This window comes from Eucyclogobius newberryi, unplaced genomic scaffold (assembly GCF_026437365.1).
Source record: "Eucyclogobius newberryi isolate DKJ021-1_F unplaced genomic scaffold, fEucNew1.0.hap1 SCAF_6, whole genome shotgun sequence".
NCBI lineage: Eukaryota > Metazoa > Chordata > Actinopteri > Gobiiformes > Gobiidae > Eucyclogobius > Eucyclogobius newberryi.
Window position 1 is genome coordinate 11,008,072 of NW_027316278.1, and position 17,391 is coordinate 11,025,462.

The 17,391-nt window shown below is 40.9% G+C and overlaps 1 protein-coding gene across 1 annotated transcript in view; it reads left to right on the top strand.

Moving 5' to 3' along the window:
* The window catches only part of tacr1a (tachykinin receptor 1a), a 68,074-nt gene extending 51,308 nt beyond the window's left edge, over positions 1 to 16,766 (top strand). The window contains exons 3-5 of the mRNA XM_072433689.1: positions 3,134 to 3,284; positions 7,717 to 7,913; positions 16,260 to 16,766. Of these exons, the coding sequence (XP_072289790.1) occupies positions 3,134 to 3,284; positions 7,717 to 7,913; positions 16,260 to 16,584 (673 nt within the window). The 3' untranslated portion in view covers positions 16,585 to 16,766. The remainder of the gene's footprint in view (positions 1 to 3,133; positions 3,285 to 7,716; positions 7,914 to 16,259) is intronic.
* Positions 16,767 to 17,391: the final 625 nt, after the last annotated feature.

The following is a 17,391-nucleotide window of genomic DNA, read 5'->3' on the forward strand; positions in this document are numbered from 1 at the left end:
ATGAGATAGATGTCTTTTCTCTGGATTCAGCAGAAGTTTGATTCATCACCTTGTCCCGCTGTTGTGATGCTTTGCCCAATCAGCCTGAAGTACTCAACTGAACGTTTCACCTTTACCAGATTGCTTTTAACAGGAGCCATCCCAGATTGCTTTGTCATGTGTAAAAGTCAGTGTTTCACATCAATCTGGCTTCTGTCAGGTTAATGGTTTATTTAAAATGTACCATTTCCTGTTTGTTCTGTTGAGCCCGTCTGCTTTTTTACACCAACACATGAACAAATGATGAACCACAAATTGACTTGAACGGCAGTGACAGTGTGCAATGATAAAACTCACTACTTATACGTTTAGAGCAAGAGAAAAAGTGTGTTTCTTGTTTTTTTTGTATCATTAATGTTTCCTTAGGATGGATACAAAAAGTTGGTTCTTTTTCATAGTTTTACCAATGGAATCACCATCATGTAGACACAAGTTCTGTGCCAAAAACATGGTGTATTTCCCATATAAATGATGCCAAGTCATTTTAGTTTGTGAAGATATAACCGGCCCCAGACAGACCAAACATCGTCCAGAAGTTTTTTTTAATCATCTTTTAGTTTTGTGGTTGTTTTGAGAAATTGGCAAAACTTAAACTTCCTCTTAACGTTATTTTTCACACGAGGTACTGCCGGTCCTACTCGAAAAGAAAGAAAGAGCAGATGGTTGTGATGCTTGTGCCCGTGTGCTATAGCTGGGGATTATCCAGAGCAGTCCCTGTAAGCTCTTCTGGGTGGACAGGCTCTGCTTCTGTTTGCTCTCGATCGATTCTCCACGGCTTCACTGTGAAAGACGACTTGAGCATGCTCCGTGCGTCCCTGCTGGTCTTTATGGTGCTTCATATCAGGGCACTTCCAGATTAATTATGCAGATTAGATTAGACCCAATCACGCATGAAGATGAACAGCACTATGTCGGCGTTATGTGAAATTGTTAAGGAAAAGAGGCTTGTGCTTTGAATGTGGGATTTAAAGCACTTCCTAATTGGGTTAGAACTGTCTGATTAATGAATGAGAAAAACAAGCTCATTTAAAACAAATGAAAGAAGACTATGTGGATTTTTTGGCACGAAGGCTTTATTAGATAAGAAAGGAGTTTGAAATGGGGGGTGAGTGAGAAGGAAGGACATGCAGGAAATTGAAATAATTGCAGGGATTTGAACTCGCAACACTGCAGCCGCCGTCGAAAAATAAATGACACTGTACCTGATGTTTACTGTTTTGAAACGTGAAAACAGAACTAGTTCCTTTTAAACTCTTCATACCACATGTATCGCTCACTTTCCTAATATATTCTGAGCATCTTAAATAGTCACCGTGATGAGTTCAAAAGCACTTTTCACTAATGTCTGAGCCAAGAGTTTTGCCGTCCCGGGTAAAGCCACGCCCCCAGGAACCAAGATGGCGGTCCATTCCAGTCAATGGGCCGTGCTCGCTAACGCATGTCACCAATTTAGCCTTTAGCGTCTAGCTATAGCCGGCAGCCGTGTGGCCCGGAAGTAGAGTCAACTGATGCGACTGGTGTACACGTGACCGCTCTGACCAATCACAGAGAGCTCGTAGAGTGAAACCTGTTTTTAAGGAGCATTTTGAATCAGAAAAAGGGTTGAAAAAAGGCGTAAATCACCACAAAATCCAAACTTTGTTAAAGCTGTATGTGGCCCGCACTCTATGGAAAAAAGGCTTTCTGGACATCTAAGGATTTTTCCGCTATAGTTCCAATGGACTGGCCAAAGAGGGCAACTCACATCAGTAAATATCGGTAATCGGCAACAACAGCAAGACAAATATTGGTATCAGCTCAACAAACTTCACCCTAATTATTAGCTGCAGACAGAGTGCAGCGGTCTGATTTTGTCACAAACTACTGCTCATACAATATAAACCCATGCTGTTTAGGGGAAAACACTAACACTTTACAATACACAAATGTAAATATGTGGTGCTTGGTGAGATTAGAAATGGGGGGGGGGTAACGCACATTTTAAATACAGCTAACAATGAAGCTAAATTAAACATACAGTACAGGCCTTTTGTTAACTAGAAAATTCTTAATTAAATCAGAATTCAAAAGATACAAGGCAGTGTCCAATTAATCTTCTGTTTATGTCATTAAATCCGTCTTAAATATGTAATATTTCCAGTGTGTGCGGAAACTGTCACGCTGCTGTTTGGATTTACATAATTGAGCTTAATTAAATGAGAAATGGTTCACACCGGGCTAACAGGCTATCCCGTGAGCAGCTTTGAACTCACTGAACAATTTCACTATCTGTGCGTGTGGGGTATTTAATGGCCATTGTCTACTTTGCAAAGCATTAATCACGGCCTCAGAACAGAGACTGGACATTTAACGCCGAGCTAATCTGATGAAGCAGATAATCGGCAAAGTATGCAAAGTGCCAATCCAAATTTAACGGTGAACTGTAAATTAACTGTTGAAGCAGCAGGACAAGGGAAGCGGTGCAATAATAAAACAAATGATGATTGATTTTGATGAATGACGGATTTGCTCAAATTTGTGGTGTGATACTTAATGCATTGGCCCGACATCATTTGGTTGAAGTCAAAAGTCGTAAGTTCATTGTAAGTTTGCTCGAGAAGCTGAGAATGTGATTTATTTAAGCACACTTTGAACATAGTATACGGTCACTAGATAAACGATTCACTATGTAACTTGCAACTGCACTTCAAATTCTATTATATACTATTTTATACTGAGGAAGTGTCAAAGAAAGGCCTTAGAGCTTAAACGATTAAGAGTGTTATCTCCATGGGCAAGTTATAAGTGAGAGCTCACAGTGATGCTGCGTACCAGTCGTCCTCGGAGATCGGTTTCTGGAGCGGAGATTGAGCGATTTTCCTTGGTTGTCTTGTTGTCTTACAAAGGTTGAATATTAAACCAAAAAAAAGATGCTGACCACGAGGGCACCCTGGCTCCATGTCCCTGGCTCCATCTCAATTTGGCTCGAACAAAACATAATTCAAATCCTTCTTAGTTCAAATACATTTTCCTGCCTCTTGTAAATCACCTATAGATACTTTTTTACTCGCTGGCTTGTGATTTGTACTACACATTCCTCCCTCTGTGGTTGCAGGTACTACGTGTGCGTGGCCATCCTCATCTACTTCCTGCCTCTGCTGGTGATGGGCTGTGCTTATCTGGTGGTGGGCTTGTCTCTGTGGGCCAGCGAGATCCCAGGCGACTCCTCAGACCGGTACAAGGAGCAGCTGACCGCCAAGCGCAAGGTGAGCGCTGCCAAAGCAATCTAATGTGAAGGGGACTGACCTATAACGCCTCGGGAATAGAAGAACTATATCGGATCATGCCAACGTACGTCACTTATCGATACTAGAATTGGGTCTGAGAGTTAGGCTGTATGGATTGATCTGAGAGGAAAGTGACTTGCAGTAGCAATAAAATACAATATAAAAATAATCTTGTCTAAAAGAAGGCAGGATAGTAAGTATGTAAATATGATTTCCCAATGATTTTTATAGTTTATACTGAAATGACACAATTTGCCATTTAAACAAGCCTCTGTTAAGAGAGACATTGTTTCCATCCTTTTCTTTGGAGCTCTTTATGGATGTATATTTGTATTTAGGAAGAGAAAGTAAGAGATGGTTTGAAAGAGGAGTTTTTTCCTCAAAATATTGTACATATGCATTTTGAAGACATGGGGCGGGACCAGTCCATTCAGATGCTAATCAAGTATGCATCAGTGATGAGGGAGCTGCAGTCAGCAAGATTCCATAAGTAAATTTCACATTGATGTTCCCCTTAGACTTGAAAAATGTAAACAGAAGTTATTAATTAGCCTCCATCAAGCATTAATATTGGATCATTTTTAAAAGGCTATTGAAAAATGAATTGGAAATTTCCTTGCAGAACCTCAGCTGGTTCATAGTGTGTCATACTTTCATACATTTGTTGTTCTAAACCTTAATTGGTTTAAAGCAAGAACAAGGAAACCACTAAAGAGCATGCCAATCACAGCTAATGGAAGTGAACAACCAATACAACTAAAACAAACACAGGTTCTTCCAGGAACAATACAGCTCATAGTTCCACAATCTGCTTGCTCTGTCATATTTACAAATGGGATGAAATCTACTTCACCACAGCAGCGACCACAATGCATTCCTGATCGTCTTATCTGCCCTATATTGATGACACAAGCCCTTGATCCTGCTGTATCTGCACCTCGCTGATGCCCAGCTTCTTGATATAATGAGACGATCTCTACATAAAAGAAACTGTCCAGCCCTGCACATATTTATACACCGTGTATCCACCACTAATGATTTACTTCATTCCTCAGGTGGTTCTGGTTTGAGCTAGACGTATGGGAACAGGAGTATTGACCCTTCCTAGAATGTTTAAAGAATAGCTACGCACACTTCCACACGCGGTAATGTTTAAAGAGCCAGCCTTAGATTTTCATACGCTTGGGGGCTAATGCTAACTCTCCTTTTGAAAAATCAATGGAGCCAACGTGTGGAACGACACCAGTGTTGGGAAGAATTCTTGAAAATGTATTAACTTGGTCTTGGTCTAATCAGAGTATTATATTATGAATGCTATCACACTGGATTGCATTGTATCATAGTGTAAAACAGCTTTTCGTTTCACTGTTTTTTATGCATTTATTTATAAGATTAAACCTTTATCACAAAATAGAGAAGGACAAAATAGCACATGTCATGCACTCACTATAAAAGCTGCGTTTTCTATTTTTCTCACTAATTCAGCGCAGTTCAAAGCCTAAATTTCACAATCAAAAAAGCTCCTCTGAGCACACCCAACACTCTCACTCACACAAGACAACTGGACGGTGAAGTGTCATGCCCAAGGACACAATATGCACAGAGCTGGGTCACCTTTTGAGTTTGTGAGCCATTACTTCCACGATTTAAAAATCCCATAACCACCAACGTGTTCCTCCATTCGTCTGATTAGTGACACATGGCCAGCCCCTCAGTTTAACGAGTTTCCTGTCTATATCAAATACTCCTGTCCAGCACCACTAACGATACCTCTCCCTGCTTTACATTGACATCTGACTGTGGGTAGCAGGTCCTCTTATCGCATGCGTTCGCCTCTGACACAGGCTAAGCAATAGGAGGAAGCAAAGCGTGCAGACCTCGAACGCATCCCGCTGTACCATTTATCTTTTATGACACTTGGGGGGGAAAGGAAGCCAATGAACCTGCGGAGGTATTGTAAAAGCCGAGATGGCGTGGTGCTGATTGAAATAACAGGGGTGGAAGCTCAACAATTGTATCTCTAGAGCGTTCACATTTCAAAGCGTACGCACCAATTAACAGGTTGTCAGTGACACAATGGGGTGAGAGAGCTAGTTTCCATCTACAGTGTCTGATTTACAAGAATACAATGTATGTCGCAATTGCACACAGTCAACAATTAAAAACAACTGACTATGTCCACTCTCTTTAGTCAGCAAGTATTGACAGTACACATACTTTTGTCTTACAGAGTGTGCATTACCTGCCACCTGTCTGCTTTTCACTGTTAAATATGTGCATAAGTTACATATTACAACTGATGTTACTGTAATTCAAAGGACAAAATATTAGATAATAATGATAAAAAACAAATCTGGTATTTTCAAAGTACATATCACAAAGAAATAATAATAGAAAATAAAACTTATTTGGGATTTGTGAAAGAAAGCACAAAATGTAATGTTCAGAGTTTTTAAAGTTACATTACTGCACTGTAAAATATACGGTGTTCAATATCAGAAAAGTGCAAATGAGTCAGTTATTTTACTTTGAAAAATTAGTTTGGAAATGTTTAATCAGCATTTTAGCTCGTTGGCTGTCAGAGCAAACTGTGGCTCAGTGTGCACTGATTAAGAATATGACTTTACAGCAGAAATGTTGGTGCAGTACCTAAACCACACACAGAAAACACCCACACCACACGTTCAAATCAAATCGCCCACATAAAGTCATCCAGCGTTAGATTTGTATTTGACTTTATTCACTCTCTTCTCTTAAAGGTCCCATAACATGCAAAATCGACTTTTCAGAGCTTTTAACCTTCTTACATTGCTATTTGTGCTTCATTTATTGATTCCCGCAGTGTTTAGCTATATTACAGACTATCTCCTTTCCTCCAATCTCCAAACTGACGGGCGGTGGGGCAAGACCGCGTCATAACCCGAGGCACGCGTCACCATCCCCCCTCCCCCCTCTCCACCCCCCTCCCCCCTCTCCACCCCCCTCCCGCCTGCCGCCTCGCCCCCTTCCCCCCGGCTCCGCGCTGCTCCAGGCTAACCCGTGTCTCACCATACAAGCCCCGGAGTTTTTCTGCTTCGATTTACGACGAAACACGGTTCAAAGAGGCCCAAAACGTCATTAATGATATCGCACTCTTTACTATTATCACAATGGTGAAGGTTTATGTGGCAGTTGATGCAGCAACCGGGAAAATAAACGAAGAGAAGTTCTATCCGATACCGAAAAAACAGGAAATAAGAGCGCGATGGACATAAGACTTTTATATATATATATATATATATATATATATATATATATATATATATATATATATATATATATATATATATATATATATATTAGATCTATAGATATATAGATATATCTGTTCTGCGCACGCTGTAGAATAAACACCAGATTTATTTAGTCTCAAAGTAGACTCTTTCTCACTCACTCGCGCGGAGCGGCGCACCGCGGCGCACCGCGGCGCTTACAGCACACAGCTGTGGGGCACACACTACGTCACGGGTGGGCGGCGCACACACACACGCTCTGAGACTACGTCACAGGTTGGGCGGGGGAACCAGATCGCTCTTCGCAAGGGTGGGGGCGAATATCAAACCAAGCCGTTTGCATTTCCGGGTTGGTGAGGGGGTCCAAGGTCTGGGTGATGTTTCTTAACTATTATGTTAAGGGTGTTGCACAACACTTATTATTATCAATTATACACTTAGGATAGACTACGAAACGTGAAAAAAAGCATGTTATGGCACCTTTAAGGTTTCTTCTCGTTAAATCTCTCACTCTCACGCACCTCTGGAAATGGTAAGCTAAACAACAACACAGTCCACAGGTTTCACTACATCGTGGAGCGCTCCATAGGAAACAATACATGCGAGCTCCACCCACAATGCCTTGCAGCGTCAATATCTATTTTTGGTCATGCTATCCACTCAACATCAATTTTCTGTTTAAATTGTAGAGGCAAGTAAAAAGGCAATACATTCATAACAATCTTTCTGCACTGTTACAGCCTAAACCTTTTGGTCTGACTGCTCTATCTATTTCATTTAAACTGACTATACATAACAATAACAAAACAAGTACATCTTTTTGTCAGGCAGTGGTGACATGTCTCGGAGGCTCTGCTCATGGATTTACCAGACAGAAGGGAGAGATCAATGTCTGACCCAGGTGTGCAATAAGTTGCATGCTCCATCGTCCCAGTTCATAGAGTTAATAGTTTCATCGCTCAGAACCGTTTTAGCTCGACGGCTCTTCTCACTGATAAAATGACACTCTTCTGCTGCAGGTCTCCAGTTAAAATTGCTCGACGATAACTATCTGACATTACAGCTCTTAAAAAAGCACAATTGTGAGATGATGCTGATCACCTTTGACCCCTTCTCTGCTCTGTTTGGCCCTCCCTCAGGTGGTGAAGATGATGATCGTGGTGGTGTGTACGTTTGCCATCTGCTGGTTGCCGTACCATGTGTATTTCCTGCTGCACCAGTTCTTCCCCAACATGTTCGATCAGCCCTACATCCAGCAGGTCTATCTGTTCATCATGTGGCTGGCCATGAGCTCCACCATGTACAACCCCATCATCTACTGCTGCCTCAACGACAGGTCAGACACACATCACTACTGGATAAGTCCAATGGTCTTTTTGTGTGGGGTTTGGATTGCGCCTTGGGCTGGGTAATATGGGAGATAAAAACTCAACTGTGATCTGATCCCTGTGACATTTTGGTCAAATTGACAAATAATGATTCATTTTCAAAGATATCAAACTCAATTTTGATACTAAGGAAAAGACATGATACTCTATACTAATTTCAATATGACAATAAAATAAAAGTAATTTAGTCTATGTACATATCTACTGTTTGACTAGTTTAATATAGACCAAGAATGAGCATTTGAAAACAGATATTTTTTTATTTTACTTCAAACAAGCATCTAGTTTTGATATGTTATGACAAAATTGTGATACACATTTTGGGGCATATTGTCCAGCCCTAGTTGCCCACATCTGTGTGTGTGATTACTGTGTGTCAATCCATTCACTGCGGCTATTACTGAGCTCAGTGTTTGTTGTTGTTTTAGCACAAACACATTTATCTGATAGGCTCCTCCGCCTGTAAATCACGCCTATCTGAACTCGTGGGGCCCAGATTCTCAACATTTTTGCCACCATGAGTTACTTTTACTAAAACGAAACAAGTGTGAGCTACTCATGCTCCAAACCATTTATTTTAGCTTTTCTTTTGGCTGTAAATTAAATGGATTTTGTATTTTCTGAACATTTATCTTAATATATACTACTCTTATGTACTATTTAGCAGGTCACTGCCCATTCACTTGGCTGTAATGTGGCTTTATTATATTTTCCTGAGTGGTTCTCTTCCAGGTATCAGCTGCATTGGCTTTGGTTTGCACTTTTACATCTTTCTCTGTGAATATTAAGCCCATTAATGTAAAATAAACACAATTTTACATCAGCAGAACAAGGCTGTGCCTGTGTCAGTGGCCCTGTGACACTCAGAGAAGTGACTACGAGGAAACAAGAGCGTAAAGATTCTGCGGGTCTAAACATAAAGAAAGAAACCTTACGCATCAGTGAGATCAATACGCCGGGTAAGCTGTATCCAAGCTTGCCCGAGACAGCAGCGCTACCATTTGATTGATAGCTAACTGACAAATAATATGTTTTGTACATGTAGGAGGCGGGCTAACAATAGATTTAACAGTATAAACTCCTAAGTTTAGTCTTGGAAATCCCTTTGCAAGCTTCTCAAAATGGGGCCGCGAGCTTGCGCGCTATAGGCTGCAGACCCTGTCGTAGAGTGTACTGTACATTAGGCCGGCAAGATTAATCGCTATCAAATCGAAACTTGAGTGGCCACAATTCGAAATTTGCCTGCAATTTTTTAAGCACCATAATTTACTTATTCTGTGATAAAGACAGCTAAACCCTCTTGTTTAGATCTGTACAAACATGTTCTGGAAAACAATTTGTCATTTCATATTTCAGTCTTTTGGTCAATTCTCCTGGACGGGTTTATAATTTCAACTTTGAACAGAATCTGATTATTAAAACACAAATCTAATCGCAATTGCAATACTTGTGAAAAAAATGCTCCGCTCCAGTAAACATAAAGACAAAAACATAGCAGACATAGTCCTAAACATGCATTCCGAGATTCAAATGGCACACCTTGGTTTGAACACTTTTTGAAACCTTTAAAACTCAAACCTCAGAGGTGAGAGGAAGCAGTGCCATCATGCCCTGCTCCTGCTGCTGCTATGACAAGGTGCTGTCCCTGTAAAAGTCTTGTCACTTTCCTGCAGAGAATCAAGTCTCTAGAAAAACCTTGTCAAACTCCGAAGATAAAAATGTTTGAAAGCTTAAGGTCTCGAGGGACTTGAGTTTTCTCACTTGTCGCAGAAAAGGCAGTGCATAAAAACACACAGACATGAAACACTGTAAGTCATCATTAACCATCTCATGCTCAGCACAAAAACATATATCTGTCTTGGGCAATATGACTCGATACAGTCATATTGCCCAAGACTTGATTTTCTTAATGTCCTCAAATAGGCGAGGCCGTCTTATCCTTGGGTTGCAGAGTGATGAAAATACACCAATGCCAAAGCAATTATCAATTCAAAATAAACTGTGAACAAAACTCATCAAAGACGTGTAAACAGAAAGCAAAAATCCATAGAAATAGAACACGTATCCCGAGGGTTCTGTTTTAGTCTTGAATTTGACCTGTTTTATTCTTGCTTTAGTCCTGTTTTAGATTAGCTTTAGTCCTGGTTTTGCCATGGTTTAGTCGTGTCATGTTTAGACCTTTGTTTAGACCTAATTTAGCCTACTTCAGTCCTGTTTAATCTTGCTTTTGTCCTAGTTTTTTCCCTGGTTTAGTACTGTTTTAGTTACATGTACTACTACAAGATAAACTGACCAGAAAGCACAACACTTTTCAGTCATCATCATTCGGTCTCAAAGGGTTAATGGCAAAAAACTCCTGACAAAAGAGTCGGCAGCCTCTGATTGGTTTGGAGCCTCTGTCCTCAGCGTGGCGAGATTGAAGGAGAGGAAAAGAGCTTCGAGCAGAGGAAGTCAAGGATGGATGATTTGTTAAAATTTCCCAGAAGGGGAGTTCGACAAATGGAATTATGCCAACATAAACCACAGTGAAAAACACAAACACAAGAGAGCTAATAGCAGCGCTTCAGTCTCTGCTTTATTCTTTAAAAAATGAACATGGCATTCAACTTTGAAAAAACACATGGACACGTCCTTTCACAATAAAATGCCCCGTCCTTTGTGTCTGTGTCCTGTCTCCTCTCGTCTCGCCTCTTCTCCCTGATAGACTCCTCACTCTTTCACCTTTGCCCTTTTCCTCTTCCTGCCTCCATTCTGTATCCAACCTTGCAACTCTGTCATTAGTAATCATTTATGTTGGCTCTGCTTTAATGCAGCTCATCGTGAAGAGCTGCTCAAATTTGTGGCTTCCTCTAAAAGGTCAGAGAAAATGTGTGTGTTGACATTTGTGCTGATTACCATCACGAAACTGACTGATGGACCACAAACTCTGTCAGGATTATTATTATCTCATTTACACACAAAGCACTTTCCTTCATGCACGGCTCCAAAACCTCTGAGTTTGACTGTGTGGCGTGATCATTCCTGATTGGAAATGGAAAATGCCCCTTTGGTTACGATAAATGTGTGAAAACTCAAAATTGAAGTGATATATTTATTTTCTGAATGTTTTTCCAATATATTTTGTGCAGGATTATGTCATGCAATCCAGTTTTTCTGTTTTTAAATATGTCTAAAATAACAGATTCTACTCTCTAACTGAGCACATACTGCGCAGAAGGAAAAAGGATCTACGAGGCAGTGCTCCAAAAGTTAATAAAAAAGCCTGAGCTGCTGCCACCAGGATGAGAGCCAGTTTGGCAAAAGCACACCGTGTTCACACAGGGAAGTTTTTGCCCAGGTTAGGGATATTGACCAACAACAAAATGCAATCTCTTTGGAACACTCGGATGTGGTAAAGGAGCCAAACATTATGTCCTCAAGTTACTTCAAAATAATATCACTGATTTATAATTCTAGTTATTGCAATAAATGATTCACAATATTTGGTATTTTCAAAGGGTTGACTCATGATAAAAAATTAATTCTGTATTTTCTGGACTATAAGTTGCACCTTTTTTCATTGTTTTGGCCGGGGTGCGACTTATGCTTATATTTATTCTTATATACTTATATTATTTGTTATTTTCACACTTGCAACCGCATTTCATACTCCAGTGCAACTTATGTATGTTTTTTTCTTCTCTATTATGCATTTTTTGGCTTATACTCCAGTGCAACTTATAGTCAGGAAAATGCGGTAATATCTGAAGGAGCAGTGCAAGAAACTCAAATATTCAAAGCATTTAATATTGTCAGCATAAAACTTTACATAAAACAGTTACTCACAGTGGGAACTCACTCAAAAAGTTACTGAAGTAAATGTTTAATCATTTACTTTCCAGAAAAGGCCTTAATTTAGTTTAGAAGGAGCCTTTGACTAGTGATGGGAAAATCAATACCAAATATTGTAATATCGATACTGACCGAGGTATCAAAAAGTATCGATACTCATGGATGTTTTTTTGTGTAAATGTAAAATCTAAATGTTTACATACATAATACATTGTTATATTGTTATAGATTATGTTTAAAAATGAGAAAATAATGTTAACCAAGGTCAAATTGTTCATAGTCGAGAAATTTCAATGCCTTTAGTACAAAAAATATTAGTATTGGAACGGTATCACGATATTTGCCATAGTATTACTTGATATCGGATCGAATCATACGATTTACCTTTCGTTGACGAGAAAAACTTTCCAACCTTTCCAACCAATCTAAGTTGAAAAGCTTAAAAAGGGCAATCATATTTCGAGAACATGCCAAATCAGTGTCGCCAAGTCCTAAGATTCCATCAAATGATCGATAAAAATACAGATAACTTGAGCTTTACCCATGTGGATAAAGCAGCGACTACTTCTGTAAATGTACTTTGTTCACATGGAGCGCTGCGGGCTTTCATCCGTGCATCGCTCCCACCTGTCTGAGTGCATGGTGCAGGTGTCACTCATGTGGACAGAGGATTTAATGAAGAACGTGTTCCTGAACATGTGACCCAGGCTCCTCCGACAGATAAAAGGCTGTTTCATGACCAGTTGTTTGATGTGCGGACAAGGCTGGTGCGACGTGTTATAAACAGAAAGACAGAGGGAGGGAGATATGTCGAGGGCAGAAGCTGAACAGCAAACTTAGCACGGGGTCTGTCAGTACTTAATATGTCGTAAACAAATGTATGAAAACTATAGCCATGGTTCTCAAACACACCAGCAAAGTGAAAGAAAAAGTGTTGGCCTTCTGAGTACCAGCTCTAAACCAGGTCTAAAACAGGACTAATCCTAAATAAGTCTAAACAATGTGTCAAATGGTCCTAAAGGACTCACACAAACAATGATACAAATGTGGATTTAATTGACTCTAAATTCAGTAAATAATTCAATTTAATCCAGTTTATTTTTGTAACGCCCAAAATCACAGGGGCGACAATGAAAAAACAGATTGAATATTGTTCATAGGGACTTGGCAATGTCCCAGCATCCTGTGTCCTTGACAGGATCAGGAAAAAGTAACAAACCTCTTGGAGGAGTTCCACAGTGAAGGAGAGATCCGACTCCTTCAGACGGACAGACGCGAGATAGACAGGGGAGCAGGAGCCACTCAGGAGGAGAACCAGTTCTTCAGGAGGAGAACCAGTTCTTCCAGGCAGATGAAGAACATATGAACTCGAGGATCATCTGGATCCACAGGTCATCAAAGTGCCTGTCAGAAGAAGAAGAAGGAAAAGCAATGAAGAGATTGCAAGTGAAATTAAACATTAAATATAGTTTGATTGAATAGTCAGAAGCAGAGGATAGTGCTCAAGCTGCCATACTTCCCCCAGCACAGTTGCTCCTAGGGCAGTGTAGCTGAAACTGTAGGTTTTTATTTCTGTTCCTAACTGGCCTGACCATAAACGATTTCAAAGAGGAACGTTTTAATCCTGGTCTTAAATGAAGAGACTGTATCTGCCTCTTTAACATGACAGTATCTGATTCCATGTCTGTTTGGATGATATGGTGCAATAGTATATTGTAGATGGGGCTGTGTCATTTATGGCTTTGTAAGTAGGATTTTAAATTTGATTCTAAATTCGACAGGAGCCAGTGAAGAGACTCGAGCACCGGCGTAATGTGCTCTCTTCTTTTAGTTCCTGTTAGTAATCTTGCTGCTGCATTTTGAACCAGTTGAAAGCTTTTTATGGAGCTTTTAGGACACGCTGCGAGCAGGAGTTACAGTAGTCTAATATAGACATTACAAATGCATGGATACGTTCAAGCATCGCTTTTAGGCAGGATTCTTCCGATTTTGGCTGTATTGCGCAAATGGAAATAGGCTGTTTTACAGTCTTGATTTATATGTGCTTTAAATGAGAGTTCTTGGTCTCTCTCTTGGACTCTGAGGTTTCTTACAGTAGAACTGGAGGCTACACTAACATTGTCCAGTGTGACTATCCATCCATCCATTTTCTACCGCTTGTTCCCTTTCATGGTCACGGGTGACTGGAGCCTATCCCAGTGACTTTGGGCTTTAGGCGGGGTACACACTGGACAGTGGCCAACTCGTCGCAGGGCCAACCAGTGTGACTATCTGCTCAGATAAAGCGTCTCGTAGATGACCCCGTTTTTTTCAGGGTTAAGAAGCAGATAATTAAGTGTCGTCTGGGTTTTTATCTCCTTCACACAAGCACTAAGTCTGTCTACTTGATCGGTCTGATCGGGTTTCATTGATAAATACAGCTGAGAGTCATCCGCATAGCAGTGGAAGTTAATGTCATGCTAACGGCTGCATATAAAGAGTAAACAGAACTGGAGTACTGACCCCTGTTGAACGAGGAAACGTAAGACTCAAGCCTGAAGTCAAATATTTACTTTGTTTTGACAAATATTAATTTTACCTGAAAAAATACAACAAAATGTGCATAATTCTAATGTTCACAAATAAATAGTTGCCCCGTTGCAGTTGATTCTTAAAAAATATTTTGTCAAGCTATTTGTGTTTTATCATTGTTCTTCACACAACAGGAAAAAAAGCGCTGAAACTGATTTTACTATCTTCAAAAAACAGAACGTGTGTGTTTATAATGTTTAAAAAGGTCTGTTTTACATGTTGTTTTCATGTTAAAACTGAGGTGCAGCGCCTTAAAAAGTCACATAAATATCACTAGTGTCAATAATGTTTTCTGCCTTCTATCTTCAAGCCATTTTGCTCTTACACTTCCCCCTCCTGGTGTGGTCTTATGTGATCTTATGTGGTCCCTATGTGGTCTTACGTGGTCTCATGTGGTCTCATGTGGTCTCATGTGGTCTCATGTGGTCTTATGTGGTCTTATGTGATCTTATGTGGTCTTATGTGGTCTTGTGTGGTCTTATGTGGTCTCATGTGGTCTTATGTGGTCTTATGTAATCTTATGTGGTCTCATGTGATCTTATGTGGTCTTATGTGGTCTTGTGTGGTCTTATGTGGTCTTATGTGGTCTCATGTGGTCTCATGTGGTCTTATGTGGTCTTACGTGGTCTTATGTGGTCTCATGTGGTCTCATGTGGTCTCATGTGGTCTTATGTGGCCTCATGTGGTCTCATGTGGTCTCATGTGGTCTTATGTGGTCTTATGTGGTGGTCTTACGTGGTCTCATGTGGTCTCATGTGATCTTATGTGGTCTCATGTGGTCTCATGTGGTCTCATGTGGTCTTACGTGGTCTTATGTGGTCTCATGTGGTCTTATGTGGTCTCATGTGGTCTTATGTGATCTTATGTGGTCTTATGTGGTCTTGTGTGGTCTTATGTGGTCTTATGTGGTCTTATATGGTCTCATGTGGTCTCATGTGGTCTTATGTGGTCTTATGTAATCTTATGTGGTCTCATGTGATCTTATGTGGTCTTATGTGGTCTTGTGTGGTCTTATGTGGTCTTATGTGGTCTCATGTGGTCTCATGTGGTCTCATGTGGTCTTATGTGGTCTTATGTGGTCTTATGTGGTCTCATGTGGTCTCATGTGGTCTCATGTGGTCTCATGTGGTCTCATGTGGTCTTATATGGCCTCATGTGGTCTCATGTGGTCTTATGTGGACTCATGTGGTGGTCTTACGTGGTCTCATGTGGTCTCATGTGATCTCATGTGGTCTCATGTGGTCTCATGTGGTCTTACGTGGTCTTATGTGGTCTCATGTGGTCTTATGTGGTCTCATGTGGTCTTATGTGGTCTCATGTGGTCTTACGTGGTATTATGTGGTCTCATGTGATCTTACGTGGTCTCATGTGGTCTTATGTGGTCTTATGTGGTCTCATGTGGTCTTATGTGGTCTTACGTGGTCTCATGTGGTCTCATGTGGTCTTATGTGGTCTTATGTGGTCTCATGTGGTCTTACGTGGTCTTACGTGGTCTCATGTGGTCTCATGTGGTCTTATGTGGTCTTACGTGGTCTCATGTGGTCTTACGTGGTCTCATGTGGTCTCATGTGGTCTTACGTGGTCTCATGTGGTCTTACGTGGTCTCATGTGGTCTCATGTGATCTTATGTGGTCTCATGTGGTCTCATGTGGTCTTATGTAGTCTCATGTGGTCTTATGTGGTCTCATGTGGTCTTGCGTGGTCTTATGTGGTCTCATGTGATCTTACGTGGTCTCATGTGGTCTTATGTGGTCTCATGTGGTCTTACGTGGTCTCATGTGGTCTTATGTGGTCTCATGTGGTCTTACGTGGTCTTACGTGGTCTCATGTGGTCTCATGTGGTCTTATGTGGTCTCATGTGGTCTTACGTGGTCTTCTTCTTTTCCCCCCAGGTTCCGTGCCGGTTTCAAACAGGCTTTCCACTGCTGCCCATGCGTCCCCCCGGGCTCCTACGAAGGCCTTGAACTCAAGTCGACTCGCTACCTCCAAACCCAAACCAGCGTCTACAAAGCCAGCCGCATGGAGACCAGCGTGTCCACCGTCCTCCAGGTGGGGGACGACGCGGACCACGCCAAGCCCAAAACGAACGCCGCCTCTGGGTCCGCGCTCCTCGGCTCCTCCATGGAACTCACCTCCAACGGATCCATGTCCCGGAGCATGTCCAAAACTGTATCGGAGGCGTCCAGCTTCTACTCCAGCAACAACCTTCACGACTAGAACGGGTCGGACAATCTGGAGAGCGTGAGATTGTACTTGTCACTGCTTAGGGCGTGGTCTGAAAATCCAACGTGAATTTGTAGAAAGTGGCGATAGCTTTGTAAATATGTTGGACCATGTAGGACCCAGGTCATTCACGGTGGTTGGTCTTTGAGGTGGAAAGTAACAAAATACAAACGTGAACGTACTGTACTTAAGTAAAATGTTTAAGTATCTGTACTTGACTTACTTCACCTCATTTGAGTACAGGCAGCTGTACTTTTACATGTTTGAACTGTACAGAAAAGTCAAAAGTACTTTCATAGTTTGAGTTAGCCTCCCGAAATCAAAATATACAAATATATTCATTTTATTTTTTTCTGTTGGAACAAAGATCTGCTTTTTTCCCCTTCTTTTTTAGCTCACTAGTTTTGACACTTTACTTTTACTTTTGACTCTAAAAGCGAATTTTCAATCTTTTTGTTTTTTTTGTTACTTGGAGAGATGATTAACTTTTACAAAATGAATTTCTTCTTCCACCACGGGTCTTTTTTCAGATCTTTTGGCCCAAAGGTTTTATTGGACTGGACAGCTGAAGTGTGAAATTAGTAGAGAGGCTAGAGACATTCAGCATACCGGCGCTGAGGTGGCCAAATCAGCCACTTTTTGTTCATTTGTTCAGCGGTGTTATGATATTTACTACTTTGATTAACCCACGTCATATTTTTTGGGTTAAAACTTGTATTTATTCTTAATTCCGATGCTTGCGATGGATGCAGTGTAGTTGGCGCTCACGCTCACCTGGATGCGACTCTAATACCTGTTTCT